Source organism: Protopterus annectens, chromosome 5.part0 (assembly GCF_019279795.1).
Source record: "Protopterus annectens isolate FY-2018-M chromosome 5.part0, PAN1.0, whole genome shotgun sequence".
Lineage (NCBI taxonomy): Eukaryota > Metazoa > Chordata > Ceratodontiformes > Protopteridae > Protopterus > Protopterus annectens.
The window spans coordinates 483,622,718-483,649,218 of record NC_056735.1 but is presented as its reverse complement, the minus strand read 5'-3'; the positions used below and the strand labels follow the sequence as shown (position 1 = coordinate 483,649,218).

The following is a 26,501-nucleotide window of genomic DNA, read 5'->3' as shown; positions in this document are numbered from 1 at the left end:
GTCGATCATATCCAAGGGTTACATAATTCCTTTCGAGGAAAGTCCCTTCCCTCAAGTTCCCTTCCAGATGTACCACCGGTCTAAGGGACATTGCAGAGTTAGAAATCGCAAAACTACTGCAAAAAGAGCCATTCAGCCAGTTACAATAGACCATTCAGAGCCGGAATCTACTCAAGGTTCTTTTGGTCCCCAAAAGACGGGAGACTGGAGACCAATATTGGATCTCAGCAGACTCAACAAGTCTGTCAGGAAGACAAGATTCGAATGGTCACTCTTCAGTCAATTCTGCCCTTCTTACAGAAGGACAACTGGATGTGCTCAATAGATCTTCAGGACGCGTACTATCACATCAAAATTCACAGGACGCTCAGGAGATTTCTCCGCTTTCGGCTGGGGTCCAGTCACTTCCAGTTCAGAGCCCTGCCCTTTGGTCTCACTACAGCCCCAGAGTGTTCACCAAATGCATGGCAGTGGTCACGGCTCACCTGAGACGTCAAGGATTCCAGGTGTTTCCGTATCTCGACGACTGGCTCCTGTCAGCCACCACCAGGCATCAGCTTATACAAGCCAGGGATTACACAATAGACCTTTGTTCTCATGTGGGCATCTCAATCAACTTGAAAAGTCATCCTTATCGCCCTGCCAGTCTATTACCTTCATAGGCAAACTTAAACACTGTTCGGATGTCAGCTACCCTTACAGATCAAAGAGTTTCAGACATTCAGACTCATGTCAGGATCATTCTGGCCAGCAAGAAAATACAGGCCAGAATGGTTCTGAAGGTATTAGGTCTCATGGCTGCGGCCATTACTCTTCTTCCCTGGCTCGATTCTACATGCGCCTTCTTCAGTGGATGCTGTTCACACAGTGGTCATACCAGCAACTTCCAATGCGTCACCAGATTCTGGTGACACAGACATGCAAAGAGCATCTTGCTTGGTGGATCACATCGTCTCAGGTTCACCAAGGCAGGTGCTTTGTACCTCCGTCCCGATAGCCACTGTCACCACGGATGCCTCCCTGATCGGGTGGGGGTCATTATCAGGGCAGGATGGTTCATGGGGCGTGGCAACCGTTCGAGTACCATCTGCACATAAATGTCCTGGAGATGAGAGCAGTGCTTTTAACGTTGCAAGCCCTCAGCGACTTTCTTCCCGTAGGGACAATTGCAGTCCACACAGACAACATGTCTGTAGTTTGGTATATCAACAAACAGGGCGGAACCAAGTCCTACCCCTTGTGTCGAGAAGCACTCAGACTTTGGCAATGGGCGATCTCCTCTCATCGGTTTCTGGTAGCAACGCATATCCCTGGGAAAACCAATATTATAGCGGACAGATTGAGCAGAGCTATCCTCATGCCTCACGAGTGGTCTCTCAAGCAATCTATAGCGGAAGAGATTTTTCTGGAATGGGGTCGTCCATGTTGCGATCTTTTTGCTACTCCCCAAAACAGCAAATGTCCAGACTTCTTCAGCCTCTTCCCTCTATCAGGCCATCCCCAGAGACGCTCTGACCCAGGATTGGCCCCAGGGACTTCTTTATGCCTTCCCTCCATTTCCTCTGATCCCTCAGGTGATCCAGAAAGCTACCGTTTGAGAGCCAAATTGATTCTCATTGCCCCTTACTGGCCTCGACAAGTTTGGTTCCCGTTCCTCCATCATCACCTTTTGGTGCAGCCGTGGCATCTGGACCCAGTGCCAGATCTACTGATTCACCAATCCGGTCAGCTGCACCGGTCAATCCCCTCTCTCAACCTCACAGCATGGTTGCTCCACTTCCTTCCTTAGCCAGGCTTCCTTTGATCTCTAACCCAGTTAGAGACATCATAGTAGCTTCACTAAAATCCTCTACCAGGAGGATTTACACAAGCAAATGGAAACGTTTCTCTTATTGGGCTAAGGCCCAAAATTTTGATCCTTTTACTGCCCCTGTTCAGGCAGTTCTGGACTTCTTAGCAGAGATTTTTCATGCAGGCTCCTCTTCTTCCACAGTCAGAGTTCAGTTGGCTGCTATTTCTAATTTTCATGTCGGGATAGCAGATCATAATATTATGTCCCATAGGCTCTGCAGGGCCTTCTTGAAAGGAATTTTCCTACTAAAGCCTCCAATCAGGAATCCTCCTCCTCAGTGGGATCTAAATTTAGTGCTGACATCCTTAATTCTTCCCCCCTTCGAGCCAGCTGTTTCTTGTTCCCTGAAATATCTTTCTTGGAAAACTTTATTCCTAGTGGCTATTACATCTACCAGGAGGGTGTCTGAACTTCATGCTCTTTCGGTTCTACCTCCCTATTTGATTTTTCACAAAGACAGAGTATCTTTAAGAACTAATCCATCCTTTTTACCTAAGGTCGCTTCAAAAAACAATCTGAATCTATCCATTGATCTCCCGGTATTTTTTCCTAACTATTCAGATAGAGCTGAACAAAAGCTACATTATCTTGACGTCCACCGTCAGCTCAGATATTATTTGGACAGAACAAAAAAATTTAGAAAATCTGATCAACTTTTTGTTTCCTATGCGGATAATAAAAAAGGCCTTCCTGTTTCTAAAGTGACTTTGTCCAGATGGCTTTCTTCGGTCATCACTGAAATTTATACGATCAGGGGAAAACAGCTGTGCTCAAAACCTAAAGCACATTCAACTAGGAGTTTAGCTACTTCTACAGCTTTTCAAGCTAGACTGCCTTTGGACACTATTTGTGCAGAGGCCACTTGGGCCACTCCTCACACTTTTGTTTCCCATTACAAATTGGACTTGGCCTCCAGGGACAGGGCCAGTTTTGGCTCTACAGTTCTCAAGAGTTTGTTCCATTGAGCCACCCAGGATAGAGGTGCTAGGGACGCGGTCCCATCAAGCAAGAATGAAGGCGAGATTGACAACTTAACATTAAGAAGTTATGTACCTACCATAACGTTCCATGTTAGTTGTCTTCTCTCGCCTTCTTTCTTGCGACCCTCCCTCCTTCCCCCTGGCCTGGACAGACCTTGTATAAGAAACTTTTATGCTAAAGACCATTCAAACCTGGTCCTTTTTTCCATTTGTAAGTTTCCTCTTCCTTTGGGAAGTATTTTATGCTTGGTATTATTGCCCTTTGGCGACAAACGAGATCTGGGTATTTACTGCCTTGCATCATGGGATATGGGGCTGCCTCGAGCTGGTGAAAGAGACTCTCGAGCTTAGCAAGTGCCGAGTCGGAGCCGAGGGATCGGCTCCGAACCCATCAAGCAAGAAAGAAGGCGAGAGAAGACAACTAACATGGAACGTTATGGTAGGTACATAACTTCTTATTTTCTCTCCTACTAAGAAATCCCCCCCCCCCATTGGATTTCTCAGTTAACTCTACCAATAAAACTATTATATCCCCTGAACCAACCACCAAACTATTAGGTGTCACTATAGACAATAATATGAACTTTGATATCCATATTAACAATACTATAAAAACTGTCAACAAAAAGCTAGGCTCTCTCTGTAGGATAAAATCCTTTCTTCTACCTTCAGCTCGAACCACAATAGCACACACTCATCTAATCTCTTCTCTTCTTTATGCCTCACCTATTTTTACTAACCTATCTAAAAATAATCTTAGCAAATTGGAAATGTCCTACAATAACATTGCCAGATTTGCAACAGGCAACCCATTTAGAACCCATCACTGCCTTAATTTAAAGCAGCTAAGATGGCTTGAACTACAAAATCTCATTAAATTCCATTAACTAACTATAGCCCACAACACTCTTTACAAACCTTCCAAAACACCTATTCTTTCCACACTAATCACTCCCTATAAAAACCTGGAATCCTTAAGGTCTTCTCAGAAACTTCTAGTACATACCACTAAAACAAACAACAAGGTTAGTGACTCCCTTTTTTCTAATATAGTCGGAAAAGCCTGGAATCTCCTTCCAAATGAACTCTCCACACTTCCTTCACTAACCTGTTTCAAAAACAAATTGAAGTGTTCCTCAAAACTCACTGGTTATGCCCATGCTCTAAACCTGACTAGTCTATGTGTCTCTAAATACTTTGCTCTTCCTACCCCATCTACTCATTAAAAGCAACTCCTTCTTTATTATACTATTTTACTAACTATCTTTAGAATACCTTGATTGTATTAGCATCCTTTGTTATGTCTGTATTCTGCACTGTAAATTTTAGATTGTATTTGCATCCTTTGTTATGCCTGTATTCTGCACTGTAAATTTTACTGCGATAACCTGTAATAGGTACTGTTAATAGGATTTATTTGTCTCATGTATCCTTAGATGTTATGGTGTTAATTTCATTGTCCTAGCTAGGAGCTTAACTCCCTGGGCCTCTACTGAAAATGGACATGTATCCAGTTAGACTAGCCCGGTCAACAAATGAAAAATAAAATTTTGGGTGAGAGAGTGCAGTACAGAGGGGGATGAGGCAGAACAGATTAAAGTAGAATCGTCTGCATATTGTATACAGGTGGCAGGAGAAATATGAGTATGAAGATCATTAATGAAAATTGAAAAGAGGAGAGGGCCAAGAATTGAGCCTTGGGGGACTCCTAGAGTAATGGGGAGGTGGTTGGATAAGTTATTTTGCCACCGCACTGCCTGTTTTTTGTTGTGCAGGTAAGAGTGGAACCACTTAATTGAGCTTGTGTCTAGTGCAAATGATTTAAGTAAGTGTAACAGTGTTTCATGATTGACAATATCAAAGGCTTTGGATAGGTCAATGAATATAGCAGAGCTAAGGGTATTATTGTTCCTATTTTTATTGATGCACTCTGTGAAGGAGAGGAGGGCAGAGGTGGTGCTATGGTAGGGTCTAAAACCATGTTGACAATTAGCTAGCAGATTGTTTGTTTATTTATTTATTTTGACCAGGTAGACAAGACACCACTAGGCATATGGCATTTTTCAAGAGAGACACAAGGTGGTATTCATACCGATATGAGGAATTTTGGCTGGGTTACTAAGGATATTCCCCACTTTTATATTATATTCCATGGGATCTTTATCATGTATCTGAGCTAACATCAACTCAGCCAGACAGAAAACTGGTTTAACATTTCATTTCATGAATGGCATTTCAGCAGTCCAGCACCAATTTTTGCTGCACTGCACTGCTGTCACTTGTATAAAATGACTCTAGGCAAAAGCTGTGGGAATACCACATGATCTTTCCAGCATCACAGGAGAATGTGCTATACATTTAACCCTGATTAGAGCCAAAGATTAAGATTAAAATCATTTATATTTTTTTTATAAAGAAAACATGCATTGTTTACAGATACAAATACCAATTTCCCTTCCTCACAGGCATGGTAAGTGGTCTTTGTGGCTCTACAATTAGAATCTCTAATCTCTTACCTGAGCACCAAATCTTTACTCATAGCAGCCAATGTCCAGGTCCATTGCAATGTGGAAGTGAAAAGGGGTTCAGTTTACTGTTGCTAGTTGGAAAGTGCAAAGAAAAAGTTAAGCATTAAATGAGCCAACATTAGTCAGATACCCTCCTTTCAATTGAAAAAACATTTTAGTGGAATCAGAAATGCAGTGTATATTTTTTTCAACTAACATTTTTATTGACTGAAGTGTTCTGAAATCAATGAGATTGTAGAATACCTGGATTAAGGAATATATTCAGTATTATATCTGTGCTGCAGTAGCATAAGGCTATATGGGATGTGTCCTGCCAAGGATATTGGATACCTTCTAGTATACTATAACTTTTGGACACTTGTCTCACACTGTATATCCATGAAGCATCATATTGTGTTGGTATAACCAGAATGTACTGACACCAAATTTCAGAACTTTTTCCTGTTGAAGAGTTCTGTAAAGCATCTCTCATGTACTGCATTTTCAGTGATGGCTGTCAGCTTGTATTTTTGGATTTGTAGGCAGATATGTATCCTTTTGTGGACCTTCCATTTTTTTTCAATAAGGAGTATTGTATTTTTTCATATGTCTGTCAGAAAAGGGGAAATATGCATAAAATAGACAACTCTCATACATGGGCTCCCATATAGCCTGTATTTTCTGTCTTGGTGAATCCAGTGACAAACACTTGACATGTATTTGTTGTTTACCTCCAAGTAAATTCACAGCAGGCAGACAAGCCTCAATCTTTTTATACATAGCATATTTTGTCATTTTCTGTTGCAGTTCTGAATGTCATCAAAAAGGCACTGCTGTATTGGGCAAATCGGATTCAATTAAATCCATGTGTCCTCTTTCGCCTCCCATTCCAAGTCACTCTATCACATCAGACCCCTTTGACTTTGCATGGTGAATGGTTATCAAATGAATCAAAGGTCAGTGGATTTGCGATTCTCACTTCAGAAAAGAATTGCCCCCCCCCCCCAAAAAAAAAAAAATGAAGGCCTTGATAAGGGCATTAAAATCCTTGAATCAGCTGTGGACTCCAGGATCACTGTAGGTTATTGTAGACAACACAACAGTGGTGTGATACATAAACAAAAAGGAGGTGGCAGGTCTTACTCCTTGTGCAGGCTAGCCATATTAACAAGAGATAAAGCTTTGCAGAATCTCACTCTACAGACATCTTACATTCCGTCAGAGCAAGATTGTGTGGCAGACAAGCTGAACAGAACCAAGGCAGAACCTCATGAATGGAAAGCAAATTTGGGGGGGGGGGTCTTCCAAGATTTGATCCATCTGTGGGGCATTTCACAGACAAACCTTTTTGCCTCCTCTCTAAACTAACAACCGGAAAAAAAATGATAGTTTTAATACCTCAGTGCACAAAGGCCAGGCAAAGAGATGCCTTTTCTTTTCCTTGGACAGGAATGTTCCTGTATGCTCTTTCAACCTTTCTTCCGATTTCCAGGGTACTTTTGAAAATTCGGAAGGATTCCTGAAAGATTGTTGTGGTGACTCCCTTCTGGGTCAGGCAACAGTGATTCTCTCTTCTATTGTAATTGGCCAGAAAAAATTGCCACAAGCTTCCTCACAGACTGGATTTATTCACACTAGATCAGGGGTGTTTCATAAATCCCAACCGTTTTTTTTTTTTTTTTGTTTGTTTGTTTCTAGTTCATACCAAAAAAAACAGCACCAATTCAGGGTTAGTGTTTCACTGCTTTTACAGTATTTGTGTGACTTACTATCCTATAGCTTGTCTTACTCCTCTATCAATGTTCTTTTGTTGGCCATTTCAGCATGTTTGCCTATGGATGCCATTCTTTCAATGCAATCTCATATGAAAATATTTTTGAAAAGGGTGCTGCATAATAAGACTTCCAGTAAACTGGTGGCTCCTCCTTGTGTTAGAGAAGCTAACACTTGCTCCATTTGAATCAGCTTGTCAGGCTGACTTGAGGTCTTAACATGGAAAACAGTTTTCCTGTTTGCTCTTACCTCTGCAAGAAAAGTATGCAAGTTGCAAGCCCTCATATTGAGTCATCCTTTTTCATCTTCCACAGAGACAGGGTTTCTTTGAGAACTAATCATTTTATGCATAAAGTGTTATCCCAATTTACTTTGTCAGTCTACCCATCTCCCTGTTTTCTTTCCAGAACTCAAAAATGAAGGAGAAAGGATACTTCATACACTGGCGATCCACAGACATTTTGGATGGTATCTTTACAGAACAAAATCTTTCAGTACTTCTGATATTTTTTTTTCAGTTTTTGTGAAGGTAAGAAGGAGGGTCAACCTGTGTCAAAGCAAGCTATTTCCGAAAGGGTAAAGGCTGACTGTACCAGAGCTTTGACTTCATTTACAGCTTTTTGGAAAGGGTGGATTCTAGAAGTATTCTAGAAATAGAAATGTAGTCCTCTGTACATATTTATACAAATCACTATAAACTAGTAGAGTCTTTGTTCAAGTCTAGGATAGACTCTGGTAGGACCATTTTTTTCCCTTTCCCTCCCCTCCAGCCCCCTTGTGTTTTGTGTTTTTCTTTTTTATGTCAGGGTATGGGCATGTAGTTTTTGCTTTCCTAGCAATACAGTTTTTCTTTTCCTAGCAATGTCATCTCAGAGCTCAGCCTCTGTCTTTCAGTTGGCTTGAATGTTCAGAAGGGCTTGGCACTCAAACCTTTCTTTTTAGTCAGCTCATCTCTAGCTGGGTTGTGGTTTCGACCCATGGATGGTGCCCTGAAGCTTTGGAAACTGTTCAGCTAGTATATCCTTTTCATGATATAACCCATATAGCTAAAACTACTACAGCAGTGATCATTTGAAGATTATTTGTTATGGTAAGTTTACTTATACAACTGCACTTTATTCTGGGTCAGTATGATCTTGTAGTTACATAAGTAAGGATTTTGTGGGGGTGCAGAGGATTGCTAACCCTGGGGAAAAACACAATTCTTAAAATAGTATCCAAGTTTACTTTGGATATAAGCCGTTATACCCTTGAACTAATACTGCCATGCATTTTAGACATAAGCAGTTTAATATCAGGGAGATGTATGATAATTTCTGGCACCCTCTGAGACTGCACTTGGTCTAGAGGTTTTAACACTTAATGAACCTGGTGCTACACTTGTTTATCAGACTAGACCCACCATCTTGTTATCTAATTCACACTCCGTATTTTGGTTATATACTCCTTTGACTTTAAATTGTTTACCAGAGAAAATTTCAGTATTGTGCAAGATGCCACATTAAGACAGCATGGGCAATTGATAGTTTTCTTGTATGCAATATTACCTTACAGTAAGATGCAAAATGTTTGAAGATGTCTTTAAAATATTATGAAGGAAAAAAAGAAAAAAAAACCTTTTCTCAGGAATTTCTGCTGATGGGGAAGATGTGTGTATGAGGCAATTTTTTTTTGCTTTCCTCTTGAAATTGTGATAGGAGGAGACCACACTCGCAGTCTATGGGGCCTCCTCCAGAAGACCTTATTTTATGAACACTTTGAATTACATAGTTGAATTTTTCACTTGGCCTGCAACGGAACTTGTCTTCGCCTGCAAACAGATACAGGGACTCTCTGATGCAATGAACCCTGCTTCACCTAAAATGGGACACAGAAAGTTGATGAGGCTCCCTGAAGCAAAGTGGACAGAAGCTTTACTTTATTATACACATGAGGGTATTTTTAAAAGCAAATAGTCAGTTTCCTGATGAACATGCACCTACCATTTAGAAATATGACAAGACATATATAACATCCATAGAGAAAAGGATTTATATAACACACAGGCCTGGTCCTGGTTGTTTCCTTATCTGCATCTATTCAAAGTAAAAGTTTTTTTATAAGGATTCAATGTTACTTCATAAATATGGACAAAAGATCATCTACTTCATCTGCCCCACATAAGGAACCAATCAAATGTGCTTGCTATATAGGTGGCACCTGTAACTGAGAAGGAATACAGCAAATTAGAGTGAAGATGTTCACACCCACCCAACATGGATTCTGTCCTAAACGTAGTACTACTATAGCCCTAATATCCTTCCTCCACAAAATCTCGCTGGCCACAGATGATCACAAACATATCTGTTGCCTTTTCCTAGACCTTTCAAAGGCTTTTGATGCTGTGTCTCATCCTCTTCTCTTGAAAAATTACCTAACCTTAACTTCTCTTATAGAGTTGCTGGTTCTTGAGCTACCTCACTGATAGGCAGCAGTCAGTGAGATGGCACTCTGCACTATCCACCCTTCTCAAGTAAAAATTAGTGTTCCCCAATGCTCCATACTTGGGCCATTACTGTTTAACATCTTTACTAATCAACTTAATTCCTCCTGTCCTCTGTCTTCTCTAATACAATATGCTGATGACTCTACAGTCATCACTATTGCTAACTCCACATCAGAACTCCTTTCAACCACTCAAACATCTTTCAACTCAGTGGAAACCTAGCTTTCCAACAACCACCTCATTCTCAACCCTAAAAAAAAAACTGTTACTCTTTCTCCCCAAAAATGCTAACTATATCAAATCCAACTTCTCCATACAATCTCTTAAAAATACCATCATTGAGGTAGAATCCAACACAAAACTCCTTGGTGTCATCTTCGATGACCAGCTGACATTTGACCTAAATGTTAACAATTCTATTAGGAAGACTCACCAGAAATTAGGGCTCCTCTATAGAAACAAAAAGTTCCACACAACTGATGCCAAAGTTTCCATCTCTCATGCCTACCTTCTACCCAGTCTCTTATATAGGTCACAAGTTTTCACAAATCTGAACTCCACTCTCCAGGCCAAACTAGAAGCTACTTACAGCAAGGTAGCCAGATTTGCAGCTCAACAAACCTATAAATCCCATCGTCTCTCAATAAAACAATGAAACTGGCTCAAACTACCCCATCACCTTCTCTTCTCTCAGCTGCAGATCATTCACTCTATCCTATACCTACCTTCCTACTGTCTAGCATTATCCTCCCTCATCTCCTATTATTCTCCTTCTAGACCACTCTGAAGTTCTATACAAGACCTGCTAAAAGTATTTAAACCTAAGACCAAGGTAGAGTGCAATGTTTACACCTATCACCCAGCAATTGCTTGGAAAAAAACTACATCTGGAAATCAGGACCCTCACTAATCCTAAACAATTTAAATCAGCCACCAAAGAACACCATAGAAGTCTCTGGGCCTGTCACTGTTCTCACCCACCATAATCACAACCTGCTAATGCCTTCAGGAGCTACTCAATATTTTATCACCTGACAATCTGCTTTTCTTCTCATAAGTATTGTAATGTATTTAATTTTTTTTTCTTTTCTAATCACGAATAAGACTTTTACAGATATTGTAATGAAACTCTTATATATTTTCTTATTGTTATAATACTATTTCTGTTTACATTGTAACTGCTTTTAAGTGGAGCTTTTCTTCCCGGGCCTCCGCTGAAAAAGGGCTACTCAGATCAGTCAGATACACCTGGTCAACAAATGTAAAATAAATAAAATAAAAATAGGATGATCAGTGTTGAAGATATTGAGAAGATGAGGACAGATTATATCATCTTGTTTGAGTGAGGTTTGTGATGCTTGGTAGTCCGCATGGAGAAAGCGATAATTATACTGGGTATTTAAGTTAAGGGAAAAGGAGAAGGCTTGTAGAGTTGAAGATAATAGAGTGAATAAGGGATATATAAATGGTGAACTATATTAAATAGAAGGGGAGGGAGGGAGGGGAAAGGGTTATACATGACGGCGTCATAAAGTGAGTAACTAGAATATATTGTAAGGGGTATAGGAGGAGAAGGATAGTCCAGAATTTGAGAAAGAAATAGGAGACATTATGAGAAAATGAAAGGACAGATAATATGCTTGAAAGTGGGATTAAAGGTGGAATGTTCAGGCATGGTGCTTAGGGACTGGACAGGAAGATATCAATTCTTACTTGAGAGATGTGAAAGAGTCAGTGTTGTATGTCAACATGATGTTCCATATTGTATAAAAAAATTCACCAAAATTACTTTAAATGCTGCTGCTATGTATTTGAATTTCAGATCATTTTGCTGTAAATATGTCTTTCATGAATGAGGCAATGCAAAGAGGGATTTCTCCTTATTGCTGTTGTGTACTTACCCTGGAACTGAGTAAAGGCAGAAAAGCAGGGTCACAGTTCTCTTAGCAGGAGTGTTGGGCACCTTTTCTCCATGAAAAAGAAACCCTAGTAATTTTGATAGAAGAGAGGCATTCAAACAAGGTGTTCCATTTGAAAATCCAGTCCTTGAAGTGGCTTTTAGTAAACTATAAGGTTACTTAAAAGACCATGAAACAGACATTGTTTACAAATAAATTGGTGGTATTGCTGCGTATTAAATGGCATGGTATCAGTGAGAAGCCACATACAATACACATGTGTATACACACAGACACACACACACACACACACACACACACACACACACACACACACACACACACATCTTTCAAACTTGGAGCATACTTGCTTTCTAATTTACTGAGTTAGCCTTTTTACATACCATTTGGCAGCTGAATGGTTTGCCATATTTGTTAATGCATCTTATTTTTTCATTGTAAATATACTGTTATTGCTGCCCACTTGTTGCCTACCACATGTAGCAGTGTTGCTAGTCAGCCTTGTTAGCATAACTTGTCCTTTGATGGTAGGTGTTCTATTAGTAGCAGCCCACTGAACTACAGCCTTCAAATACCTTTTACAGAAGTGAAGTTGACCACCAAACATAGGGCATCTTACCTATATAGCGTAACTGTACCACACACACTGTAGATAAACAGGCTAAGTTCTAGATACCACCTATAGCATAATGGATAGGCATCAGTTTTAATGTGCTTGGCCTTCTCATGGTAGGATTGCCACTAATAGAAGGTAGCTGTGTGTGTGGGTACCACTTACAGCTGACTATCCATGTTTAATATACTGCTTCTTGTCATGATAAATGTACCACTAACAGCAAGCAGCTGGGTTTCAACTACAACAGTGCATTTAACTGTTCAGGCTGTGCCACATATCAACAGAATAGTATAAAGTATGTTTATTGCTATTGTAATGAGATGCTAAGTACGCAAAGACCTCCATGCATCACAAATGCATTTTAATGCTTGCACTAGAAATGCTAATTATAGCATTGCATAACTACAATAAGTGGTATTGGGTAATATTTATTGGCATGCTGCCAGTGACTAGTGTAGATCCTACAAAACATGTAATCCCAGTTTACAGTATAAGACCCTGGGATGTATATTGGCAATGTTGTTCATAGGTTAGTACTAGGCTAACTGCCCTTATGAACCTTTTTAAGCCTAGCCAATGACCCCATGTGAGAATCAAATTCTGCACCTTGTGTCTGTAAGGGAAATATCTTAACCATTATGCCAACCTCCCACCATAAAATTGTGATTTTCCTGAAAATCAGTAGCAAATCATTGAGAACTGATGTCAGAAAATGGCAGACATTTGAGTTTAAGACTTCATATCCTTCAGAAAATTCATGATAATGTGAAACCTGTTATTCTGTCAACTTTCTAAGTTTTTAAGAGCAACGTTTAAAAAATGTCCCTATTTTGGGGCCTTTGTCCCCCATTATTTTTAGCTATCCAGATTTCTTGCTCTAAGAGGTTGAGAAGTATGAGTGAATGAACTAGATAGCTTACTTCTATTCTCACTTCCAACCCCACTCCAGTGAGTTACTACAGATGCTTCAGACCTAGTTTCTGGAGTGGTTTCAACAGGGGTATAAGAGCAAACTCTGAGGCATCCTGTAGACAGACAACAGAATAATATAAGTATCAGAGAGATGTTGGCATTTATCAATGCTATGTAGACCTTTAATCATCTGTGGTCCCCACATTCACTACAGGTATGCGCAAATAGGGGGTTCCAGATCTTACCCTTATGTGTATGATAGCACTGGATGTAGCAGCTCTGCTTAGTTTGACACTTCAAGCATCATATATTCTATCAGAGCAAAACCTGGTTGCAAACAAGTTCAGCAAGATCAGAGCAGACTCCCATGAATGGAAACTTCATCCTGGGGTCTTCCAAGAATTGATCCACCTGTGGGAAAAACCTCAAATAGATCTGTTTGCCTCCCATCAGAGCAGACAGCTAAGGACATTCTGGTCCAGAGCTCATTGGAAACAGGTCTGAAAGACTGATGCTGTCTAATTCCCATGAAAGGGAATGTTCATGGATTCTTTTCTACCCTTTCCACTGAGATCCAGGGTTCTTCTAGAAATCCAGAAGGACTCTCTAGAAGTTGGAGTGATGACTTCATTTCAGGCAAGCCAACAGTGGTTCTCCCTTCTTTTTATTTTGGCTAGGGGCAATTACCCCACTTACTGGATTTATTCACACTAAGCCGAGGTGGGCTTGAAACACTCCACTCTGGAAACTCTTCAACTAACTGCCTGGGAGACAGAATTGTAATATCATATAGGCATATTTTTCTGAGGATGTGCAGTAGATACACTAAAAGATGTGAGAAAACCTGCTGGTAGAAAATCATATATGAGTAAGTGGAAAATATTTTGTAGTTGGTGCCAGTCAACTAGCCAGCATTCTATTCAGGCCTGGCTGCATCTGTTTATTTGTGTGAGTTATTGCCCAATGGCTTTTCATATTCCTTTTATCAAGGTACATTTGTCAGCTGTTTCTGCTTCTCTTCTCTTGGATCCCTCTTTCTAATGTTCAAGTTAAACAGTTTTTTGAAAGGGGTGTTACATAACTGGTCCACCTAGAAAACATGTTTTTCCTTAGGATCTGAACTTTGTGCTCAAGAAGCTTACTTAAAGGCACAGTGTAATGATATCAGATTTACACAAAATATGTGGTACAACATGCCTGCCTAGGTGACCCAGGGTAACTGCTGTAACATGATCAGTGATTTTTGTGCCAATCTTTCCCATACTATGGCATTTAGCCATTGATTGAGCAAGGCAGTGTTAGACTACAAAGAATCTCATATGTCATGTGACAATGCCAGATATTATCAGGCTTACAAGATATGCATGTGTACAGTATGGCCACCTAGATGGCGCAAGATGACTATTTCTGTACCTTCAGTGATATGACAGGCTGATCCTGTACACAATGTTCAGTGTACCTGCATCATTGGACCTTGACATATACTGTGATACTAACAGTGCTGGACCAAAAATGCATTCCCTGTAGACTGTTGTGTCAGAGCAAATTGATGTAGATAAGGACTTTTTTTTGAACTGTGATACAGAATTTGAATTTCCTAGACATAGTAAGGCTTTGAGTTTAATTCTGGTGGCTGCCAAAAAGCAATTACTAGAAAATGGAAATCAAAATCTAAACTAACAGTACTAGAAGTAGTGAATATAGTGACAGAGATAAAAGAACTGGAACTGGGATCTTTAGAAAAGGGTAGGAGCAAATTATATAGAATAAAATGGGAATTGTGGTAACAGTACATGCAGAAATATTGTTTTTAGTTGGAATGAGGTTCAAGGGAAGTCAGGAATTGAATGGTTTGTTTTTGTTGATTGCCTGTGTCATATGTGTTAATTCAATAAAGATGTTTCTTATTTAAAAAATGAGTCTAGCAAGCTTGTTTGATTGTCATGAACAGAGCACATACTCAAGACAGTCCTATTGAGGGATCCAAAATGCTTACTGCAGTAGAGTCAATGATGTGCCAAGTGTGTACACTGCACACTATACCGTGAGTCTTCATGGGCAGGTCTTGTCAACTACTGCACTGCAAACAATGAAATACTGCTGTAATTGTATAGTACATATGCACAAAGCAGTATTGCAAAATTGTTTGATTCTCACATACCGTGCAGTGTTGCCAAAACAGTGGTGTACTTTTATTTAATTTGTGCAATATCCAGTTTACTATTGCAACAATCTAGGTTGCTGCTAACAGTTATAATAATGGCAGATATTCATTTAGTCCCCGAAAGATGTATACTTATGATTAAGTCTTTTATGAATGCTTACAGTGAGCTAATAGAGAAAAAGTTTGTCTTGTGCAGACTTTAAGATCCTATTTCATCCAGTCTGTCTAATCTGACTAGTGGAATATGGGCTCTTTGTTGGATCTGCCCAGTCGTCTTCCAGTGTTCATAGTGTTGAACTCTTTCAGAAAAAAAAAAAAATCCCATAATTTTCATGTATTCTGACTGCCCTTGACGCAAAAATCACTGATCATATTTTTTGCCCCTGTCAGACAGATCTTCATTCTGGAAGCTAAGTACTCCTTTATTTTCAATTTCACTGCTCTTTAGCACCCCCTTCATTTGAAAATTATCCTTACTGTCTACCATTAGGTATCTCTATCAGTTATGAAAAGTCAGAACTACAAATGACTCAGTCCATCCTCTTCATAGGGTTCCATCTGGACACAAGTGTATCTGTCAGAATTCCTTCCAACAGGATTCAGTCCATCGGAACTGCGACTTGACTACTGTTAGATCAACATACTCCACCAGCCTCTCTGGTCCTCAGAGTTCTTGGTTTGATGGTTCATCCATATTGATGTTTATTCACACACATTTTAACATGAGAATATTATAGTGGATGCTCAGTATTCAGTGGTCTGAAATTTCATATCACCTCTCACTTCAAATATGTATAACCCAATTATGTAGACATCTTATAAATGATGGTTAACCTATCCAACAGTAATGATGGGAATACCCTTTGTGCTTCCATCTCACTTAGTAAAAGTCACGAGAGACACCCCCTCTTTGTAGTGGGGGAGCATTACGAAGGGAAAATGGTCCAAGGGGTATGGACAGATAAAGAGGCCAATCTTCACAGCAACATTTGGAGATATGGGCAGATCTTCTTCTGTTTCAGGAATTTCAAAACCCTCTTTCCTTCGGGAGTGACCTCCATAACATATAATAGGTCTGTTGTATGGTATATAAACAAACAAGGAAAAACCAAATCCTACCCCATATGTAGAGAGACCATAAGGGGTTGGCCAATGGCTGACTGCTTTGCACCACTTTCTGATTATAACAGACATCCCAGGGAAAGCCAGTTGGTTAGCAGACAGGCTTAACAGGTCTGTCTTAATACCTTATGATTGCTGCATCAATTCTACAGTACTTCAGCACATTTTCAGGTACCAGGGCCAGCCTTGCTGTGTCCTTTTTACCTTCTCAGCCAACACCAAGTTCAGCAACTATTTCACCCTGATCCCTCCAGAGGGGCAAGTTACCAAAGAATGCTATGGTCCATCAGTGCACCCCACCAGACTTCTATATGCTTTTCCTCCAGTTCTTCTGATCACCAAGTTCTTACAGAAAGCAGTGGCTTGCAAAGCCGCAGTAATCACTATTGCCCCATTCTGGCCAAGGCAAAAAATGTTTTCCACTGTACAGGCCTCACTTAAAGAATTGCCAGTGTCTTCTGGTTCTCCAGTTAGATCTTCTCTCTCAGCCATTGATGCAGCCTCACCCAGACCTGCAGAACCGCAGGATGACTGCATGGCTTTTCCATTTCCATTGATGGCCAAGGATCCTTCCTTGTCCTAAAGTGTGATTCATATTTTGCCAGGTTCTCAAAAAGAATTCACTCATAAAGATTACAAGAGTAAATGGAAACATTTCTGCTTATGGGTTAATCAACAAGGTATCTCCCTTTTTGATTTCTATTTTGTGTTTTTTGCAGTTCCTTACACATTTATTTGATGCTGGCTCTAGTTTCTCAATGATTAAAGCACAGTTTTCATAATGAGTTTCACAGCTATTCTCTTGTATCATACCAGGTCAGTATCTCTAGCTTTGCAAGTTAGTAGTGTAAAAGGTAGCTCACTCACTTTAGGTGCTGGAAGACCAGAAGGCTGTGAGTTCTATTCCCTGTCTACATGACTGGATTGCTGCCACTGCAGACCATCATTAGAGGGATGCTGCACTCCTGAATGTGTCATCTTTTAGATGACGCATTGAACCAAAGTCCCATCTGCTTGGGTGTGTGATAACTCAGGTGGATATAAAAGATCACAAGGAACTGATCAAAAAGATCAGGGGAAGTTCCCCAGTACCCTAGTAGTAGAAATACTACCTCTGGTCTCCTCCTGAAAGGAGACCACTAGTATAGTGTTACTAACCCATTCAACAAGAGGATAAATAAGTAAATAAATCACACAAACTCTACAGTGCTTTCTTGAAAGGAGCCTTCTTCCTGCATCCTCCAGTATGTTTAATGAAAGCCCCTTTTGAGCCAGCTGTCCTGTAGACCCATTTTTTTTCTTTTTGGAAAAACTCTTCTACTCCTCCATACTTGGTTTTCTCAAGTTCTTTAAGAACCAACCCCTCCTTCATTCCCAAAATTGTCTTGGAGATGCATCTAAACCAACCCATCCATTTAGCTGTCTTCTTCCCTAACCCTTTTAACAAGGGAGAGTATCTTCCGCACACCCTACACATGCATAGACAACTTAGATGTTACCTCAACAGAACTAAAGAAATGAGGAAAGATAATCATTTGTTCATATCATTTGCCCCCAACAAGCAAGGTTAGAAGGTTTCCAAATTAATGCTATCCGGATGGCTTTTAGATTGCATTTCCTTCACATACTTTTGAGAAACAAATCATTACCATTTAAGCTATAAGCTCATTCCACAAGATTGGTCTCAATCTCTACAGTCTTTTTCAGAAAATCTACTGTTGATGAAATCTGTGCTGTAGCAACATAATCTACTCTGCATACCTTTGCCAAATATTATAAGGTGGACATTATTTCCAGATACAGAGCTTCTTTTAGAGCTACAGTTCTTACAGGTACCCTGTCATGATGCCACCTGGGAATTCAAGTAGCTTGGGATTTTGTCCCACTAGGTATATCTGATGGACTGGACAAGAGTCGGACCCAGCAGTTGATGGCCTAGGCAGTTGACTAGGGACCAGGTTGGCTGGGGGGCCAATATTCCTCTAACAAAATGCTCTGCAAGTAAAAAAGAAAATCAGTACCAACATTAGGACCTTGCAGGAGATTTTCATAGCACAGGAAGAACCCATAAATCTCAGCATTAGGAGAACATCTGTATCACAAGCCCCATTGGAAAAAAATGTGGGAGGTTTAAGTACTATATCTGTGCAGTGTGGTTATGGTACAGAGAAACAGAGCACAATACAAAGCAGCAGTAGCAGCCAAGCCCCATACATCTCAGCACAGGAAGAGCAGCCAAGGCAAATCGGAATTGAGTAGTGTGTGTGTGTGTGTGTGTGTGTGTGTGTGTGTGTGTGTGTGTGTGTGTGTGTGTGTGTGTGTGTGTGTGTGTGTGTGTGTGTGTGTGTGTGTGTGTGTGTGCGCACATCTGTGTAAAATGCCCCAGTTAGGAGTACTGTCTAGTTAAGTGACTTTGCAAAGAATCAATCCCTGATCTTAATGACTGGTAAGCAAGTGATGTAAACCTCCACACCAACTGCCAGGTCTCCTTTACATTTATTTATTTTTTTGTTTGTTTTTGCAAATTACTGGGGGTTACAGTCTGTTAATGTCAGTCATATAGTTTTATAGTTGTGTTGTTCAGTGTCTGGTTCAACCACTAGCATACTTGTTTTTGTGCAGAGGGCCATGGATTCTCTTCCAACATTAGGTAGATTGATTGCTCACAAGTACCAGTTTTTAAAAATGTAACATAGGTGATGCCTGTGAGGGGGGATCACTGATTTAGAGGAGCCTGATCCATTACCCTGCCTAGGGCCTAATTTGACCTTGATATGGCTCTGGGACTGGATGAAATAGGTTACAGAAGTTATGTTATAAATGTAAATAGAAATGTAACTACTGTGTGTTTAACTGGAACTTAGTATAATGTAATGTAAGCAAATGGAGCTTTTCTTCCAGGGCCTCCACTGAAAATGGATATTAACCAGTCAGACTTTCCCAGTAAACAAAGACAAATAACTAGCTAAATAAATAAATAAATATACTTACCATAAAGCTGGATCCTTTTTATTTTAGTCCACTCAATATAACATCACTTCCCCCCTTCTAAATTGTCACCTTTAGGATCTGGCAGACTATCCTGAAGTTCTTTTACTCCTTTCTACACATGTCAAAGGAATATCTTCCTTTTGTCCTTTTAGTATTAGCCATTAAACTTGATCTGAGGGCAATCAGAACACAGAGAAATTATGGCAGATCTTTCTGAAGGAGCTGCAGGCAAGGAGCACAGGCTGTTGGCTGGATCAGTTTCAACAAACTGCTCATATCTCACTAGTCAAATTGGATGGACTAGGATGGAAGGAGTCCAGTGTTATGGTAAGTACATAACTTCTGTTCCAGCTGTGCAAGCCAGTTATTTTTTTGTGAAGCACTTTGCTCATGCATAGTTTGATTGTGTTGACTGGTGCACATATATTTTGCATATTTGTCAGTACTGTAGTGTTTGTTAACAACTGCCATTGCAGACATTTTGTACTAGGATCTTGCATGTTTGGTATAGGTTGGCGGCAGTACCTTCTAGAAGGGAAGTGTGCAACCTTGGTATTCCTACAGCATTAGTATTGCACCATTTGTTGACACTCATTGATGCAGGTGCATTTTACACAAGAATCACACATACTTAGTATACTTGAATTTTGTTCTGTACAAATAGACTGCACATAATTGACATTCATTGAGTGTGTGTATTACAGAAAATACCAAGACCCACCTATGCAGGTGAACAATACACTAGAAGTACTTAAACTTTGCTCATTTGTAATTGCTGTCACATACAAGTGAATTATGTAAATTTGACAGTTTGACTGTATGAGTTTTGTACTTGCCAAGGCCCATCCAATGCAAATGCTGTGTTTGCTTTGGTCATGTAAGTTTGGCAAATTTTGGCAGTATTACCCTTTACAATTAAGGCACACAAGTTTACCAGTCCACTGTAACAATGGTAAAGATCCCTGGATTCTGATGTTTCCTACACTGGGATCCCACATGATTACCAGAGTCTGGAAATATCCTGTAGAAGTGAACTAAGCAAGTTTGATGGTCCTGCAGCATCAATTTTTTTACAAGAACTGGTAAAGTATACCCATGCAAATGTGCTTTAATCCAGGCAATCCATCAGCTTGACATAACATGTCCGATTATATGGCAGAAGTTACTATGGAACTTCTAAGTAAATATGTTGCATGCATTAGATGAGAATTTCAATTAAATAAAATCAGTAAAGACACGTTTCCAAGTATATAATATTGTACTGTGTACATTGAGGACTTTGCCAGTACTAAGAAATCATTATAGAAGAATTCCTGATACCTGCAAAAGAAGTTGTACTGTACCCTGAGAATACAGCAAGTATGGTAACAAGTACCAGCTAAGTAGGCTAACAGTATTTTATTTAAATGTATTTTTTGTTTTACTATTTGTTAACTGGGTTGGTGAGCAGGTAATTTGACCCTTTAAAGCCATGACCCAGTTTCAACATATAAAGTGTACTAATAAATGAATAATTACAACAAGTACAGTAATACAAGAATACAAACAAACTAAAACACCAACATGCAAAATCTTAGTAAATGCAAACACAGGAGTGGTTTTTTACATATCACGGACTAACAAAGTGCAGTGGCAAACCACCGGCATCACCATAGGTTGTATGTATAAAAGAGGCAGCCTAGTTACCTACTGTTGGTTGTACACATGGCATAGGCTACCCACTTGCTTGCTGTTAGTGGCCTATTTGCCATTAGGTAATAAGCCACAGTGATGTGTGATCAATTGAACTGTTGTACTTATTTATATAGCATGAATAGTCTAAATGCTGCTTTGTACATACATTTACCAAGGGCAGTCCAGCTACCTTCTGATGTTGTCACCTTTACCATAAATCTCCACCTCTTCAGTAGTGTTTGCTATTATTTCCTTCCACATGTAGGAGACTACAGAAAAATAGTGTCAGTGATCTATATTTCTTGTACAAAATGTACATTTCAGAGACCAGCTGTTGTACTGCATTGCCCTGTTGCGCAAGGTGCCTGAATGCACAATCATTTTCATCATATATGGCATTTCTTCAGCATTTCTGCTTCACATCGTGTATGCTTCTTTTTGATGACCATATGCAATCTGCGTGGTAACGAAGGACAGCTCTGAAAATGGTGCAGTTTGAAGAGACATCTGCAGGGAAGTTAAGGGAACCCTTCAGGAAAAGAGTGTGGAACATGAAAAAAAGAAATTAAATATCTTAAAGAAACTGTCAGAAACCCGGAGGGCAACTATACTCTGAAGCAGAAAGTGCTCACAAGAACAAGAATGCAGTCTGAATGTAAGAGGGTGGATGGTTCTGAATTACTTTGGTGAAGTATTTTTTGTAACAAAAAGTTTGATTGCTATATGGAGCCAAGTTCTTGTACAAGTTATTTGACTAGAAGTAATGAAGAGTGGTGATTGGGGTGTGAAATTAGGTTATGACTTTGTTTGAATTTGCAGTTTATTTAATAAGAAATATGTAAACCAAAAAAGGTTTGTAACAAGTCAGGCTTATAACTCTAAAAATAAAAAAAATGCTGTTCCATTCCTGAAGCCACAGTATGTTTTATTTAAAGTTAGCACTTTTGTTCCCTATAATTAAACCAGAACTTCTTCAGAATAAACTTATATCACTTCCTTACAGTTTTATAAGGTCATCATTTGACCAATATCTCAAAAATCTAAATAAAATCATATTAAATGTTATGTTATTTAATTAAACTCACAACTATCAAAAATACCAATACTTCAAATATGAAAATGTATAGAAATATATAAAAGTTAGTACTTGGTAGTCAGTGAGATTTGGCATCTGTGAGTTCTTGGCATATGAGAGGGGCAAGGAAGAGCCAAGACTAAGGTCGGGGTTAAGCTCATTGAGCTAAAATGGAGATTCAGGTACTGTTTTTACTTTTGTTGGCTTTAGAATAAACAGTTACAACCACTTAGCTGTATCACCAGTATATAGATCATTGTTTGTAAAAGTGAGAATGCTTTTTTTTTATTTTTAGAGTAATAAAAATTATGAGAAAGGTGTGTTGCAGGAGGCCTAGGTTCATGTAGCAAGCATGGTCACTGTAGGAGAGGACCAAGGTTTGGGGGAGGGGGTGAGAATGATTAATTTGTTGATCCAGATCTCTTTCAGAGTGTAGCATTTTGCCACTACCAAAACACCATGTAATAGAGGTTGAGAAAGCAAGGTTTCTGTGAACATGTGCAGTACAGATAACAGAAGTGCAAAAATGCTTAGTTACCTCATGCATGGGAGCATGTAGGAATATGATCACCACTGCATGTTCACTTCCTACAACTAGGCTCATTGTGTCCACCTAGTTCTCACTCCCTTGCATAAACCAAAAATCCTTCCCTCTTAACACTCTGTGTTATCTCTGTTCTAGCTTTTGCTGTGTAAAGAGGAACGAATAAGCATCAGAGATGAATGTAAGGACCCAAAAATTAAAAAAAAAAAGTATTAGATGGCAGACAAGTTGGCCAAACATTTATTTTTTTGCTATTAAATATGTACACTTTTGTTTATTATGTATATAAACAACTGTCTTTCAAGAGGCTACATAATTGTAGTAGTGTTTCAACTTTGATAAGCAAAATAGGATGATAAGCCTTACAGTACATTGGTTTTAAAATCAAAACAGTAAGACGTCATGACAAAGAAAAAGAAAATTTATCTCTTACTAAGTAATAATAACTGCACTTCCTGAGCTAACCAGCCTACTCCATGCACACATTACCGTCAGCAAGCCATTCTGGAAATTCATACGGATGATTTAACTTTAGTTCTCTGAGCTAATACTTTGCACTCTTACTTTCATTTTAGGACTATTTTTACAAAGACTGAAAGGTATTCTTATGTGGACCCAGAGTATGCTTACACTGATGAGCAGCAGTCTCAGAGAATAACTCACAAGCAGTACTACCGTAATTTCATAAACAGTTTAAGGGAGCACCGCATGGAGAAGCAGAAGGCTAGGTAAGACACTGATGCATCTTATATAGTCATTTCAAAAGTCAGTCTACAGCTTGCTGAAGTGCAACTCCTCAGACGTACTAACACTAGATCACACTGCTTAGCATTGACATGTAAGTAAGAGGTTATTTAATGAAAACGAAAACAGAATCCATGGTGATTATACACATCTGCACAACATTGTGACTTGGTAATGCAAGTGCATTTAAAATGAATGTATAGTTAGTTGCTGAATTTAGATATGAAATGTATATAGCACAAGAATGAACTTATTCCTGAGCAGTATCTTACATATTGCAAGAAGTTAGTGACACAAGTTACTTTATTGAAAAGCTCATTTAATATAAGCCTTTATATGCTGTTAAGTGTAATTAGCTATTCTTTGGAGCTTGAGATTTCTTAGAACTGTTAATTCTGACTGCTTTCTCAGAGGTAAGAATTGTTGTGTGTTTTCAGTATATTACAATATTGTGTAATTATTGTAAACGGTATGATATAGTTATTCATAATTTCTTTATTGAAGTATTTTTTATGGAGCATTTCCTTGAGGTGAATTTCAAAAGGTCTGTGTTGCGGAAGGCTTCTGCTTCAACACAATGCCCACATATGAAAACCTTGGCATACTTGAGATCAAAAGTCAATAATTCATCTGAGCAAAAGTAATAGAAGGGAAAAGCTTGAAAGAAATGGAATCTCAACAGCCATCTGCAGTACCACATAGCACATGAATATAGGTTGACACTAACAACAGGGGATTCAAGATGGTGCTCAATTAGACAGTAATTAAATGTATCCATTCTGACTGGTGAACTATTAAAAAACAGGAAAAAAAATCTATCCACATGCATTTTCTGTTTATTACTACTTGAAATGTATGCTAATGTAAGGAAAAGTAATGCAAGAAGAGAATCACTGAAATGGCTGAAAAGAAATTTGATGACTCCAGCAACTGCATGTTGCATAGTAAAGAACATGAACCTGAGGGAGGAATGTCGTGGGCTATGGCTTTGGCTTCCCTAGAAGACAAGATTGACAAAATGTATTCATAAATAGGTTTATTGTGTCTGGCTTCTTTAAGTAACTTAACAGTGAGTAACAAGCAGTATTAGCAGGGCTGGATCATGGTTTAATAAGGCCCTAGGCAGGGTAATGGATCAGCCCCCCCCCCCCCTGTTAATATCCTCAGGCCCAACCAGCTAAGTGCTCCTTAGTTTTACAGTATTACGGCTATCGATCTTCACTCTTTTTGAGGGAAACTTCCCTTTGGCATAGATTTATACTTTTGCACAATTATTGGTATACATTCTCCTTTTTCTGTTAGTGTTAGCTTTCATCTTTTCCTCAGCTCCTTTAAACCATTTTGGGCAGGAGGCCTAACATTCCTTTTTGTCTTATTATATTGTTCAATAAAGACAACAAGGTTCTTGTTGCATTTTCAAATTACTATAGTAGCACTCCTTTACATTTTTCTATTGTTACCAATTTTTGTATTATTGTGACAGTATTATTAATATTAGTAGCATTTCTCCCCGGGCCTCCACTGAAAATTGACTTTGTTCCAAGTCGGACTTTCCCGGTTAACAAATGTTAAATAAATAAATAAAATATATAAATAAATAAATTATTACACATATGGATAAAAGCTTCAGGAAATGTGGTCACTGCAGCCACCAGATCCAGATCCTGTCCTAGGATACCTATGATCTCTGTGTGATGAGAGAAGATAATTCAAAGGGTCTCCCAGATTTTTCAGCACTGCTTCTCCAAATTTTCAGAGATTCAGTGCTCACTCTACAACCTTTTTTAAAAAGTAAAATAAACAGACCCAGCAAGCTGCTGGTAAGCAAATGTTTAAAAAGTAATAGTAAGGAGGTTCCAAAATGAAAACAGGAACCTCCCAGAACAAAGGACAGTCTAAAAAGTCTGAATGACTGTGTAAAGGACTTTCCTCCACACTCCCACCCTGGCCGGTCCACTAATCCTTCCAAAAAGTGTGAAGCTGCATTTATCTGTTTGGCAATAGATCATTTCAGACAGGTTGGTTCTAAAAGTAGTCCATCAAGGTTACAAATGGTAGTGTCTCTCTCTCCCACATTTTCAGGGATTCATCCTTGCCCACCAGATCATTTTTTTTTCTCTTTTTTCTCCTGCTTCTGATATCAGATAAAGAAGATACTTTGATACCATTTCTGGATCTTTATTTTTTTTAACCTGTTTGTGATAATGCTCAGTTTTTAAATGTTTTCTCTGCACAACTTGTTACCACTTGTTTCCCATTTGGGTTTTGTAGCAACCTTAGATTTAGAAGATGCATTCAAGTAGATCAAGCTTTCAGGAAGGGTTTTATGTGTCAGGGTCACATTGTCTGTTCTTTGTATTGCCTTTGGTCTGTCTAGTGCTCCAAGGTTATTCACAATTGCTCCTGTGATAGCCTACTACAGACTGCAAGGCATTCACATTTTTCATTATTTAGATGACTTGCTTATATTTGTAGAGACTCTTTTTTTCAAAATTTCAGGAATCACTCTCTCTCTCTGTCTCTTGGATAAGAGATCTCCCACATGCAGGCTGGTATTCCTAGAGAACATACAGAAGTTTTATGTGACTCCTCACAGGATTATTTTCTTGGGGTATATCTTGTACACCAAATTTTAAAAAGCTTTTCTTACACAGAAAAAATAGGTATGTATTTAGATCTGTTCCTGAGTTTTTCCACTCAGACTACAGCCTCAGCAAGGGAATTCCCCATGGATTCTGGTCTTGTAGTCTATGATACCAATGATTCTTCCTGCAGTATTCCACATGAACAAAATCCAATTGTATCTGAAATGTTTATGGTCTCACCATCAGAATCCCATGACATTTCCGATACCAGTTTTGGGGTTAATGAAACAGGAGATTTTGTGATGGAGGCACCAAATTTATCAGAATCCACGTTGCCTCAGACTTTGTTTTAGGAACAGTGTCTATAAGAATAAGAGTACATAAACATAAAAGAGATGCTAGCTCTTATCAATACTGTCAACTCTCACAATCATCTGTGGTCCCCAGGACCTGTATAAGTGTTTACACACAACAACACAGAGATGTGGTACATAAACAAGTAACAGAGAACCAGATCTTACCCTCTATGCAGACTAGCTATGATAGCCTGGGATATAG

The 26,501-nt window shown here is 39.2% G+C and overlaps 1 protein-coding gene across 1 annotated transcript in view; it reads left to right on the top strand.

The window, feature by feature from the left end:
- The window catches only part of CFAP47 (cilia and flagella associated protein 47), a 7,413,452-nt gene that overhangs the window by 1,097,407 nt on the left and 6,289,544 nt on the right, over positions 1–26,501 (top strand). The window contains exon 10 of the mRNA XM_044071840.1: positions 23,190–23,342. Within this exon, the coding sequence (XP_043927775.1) occupies positions 23,190–23,342 (153 nt within the window). The remainder of the gene's footprint in view (positions 1–23,189; positions 23,343–26,501) is intronic.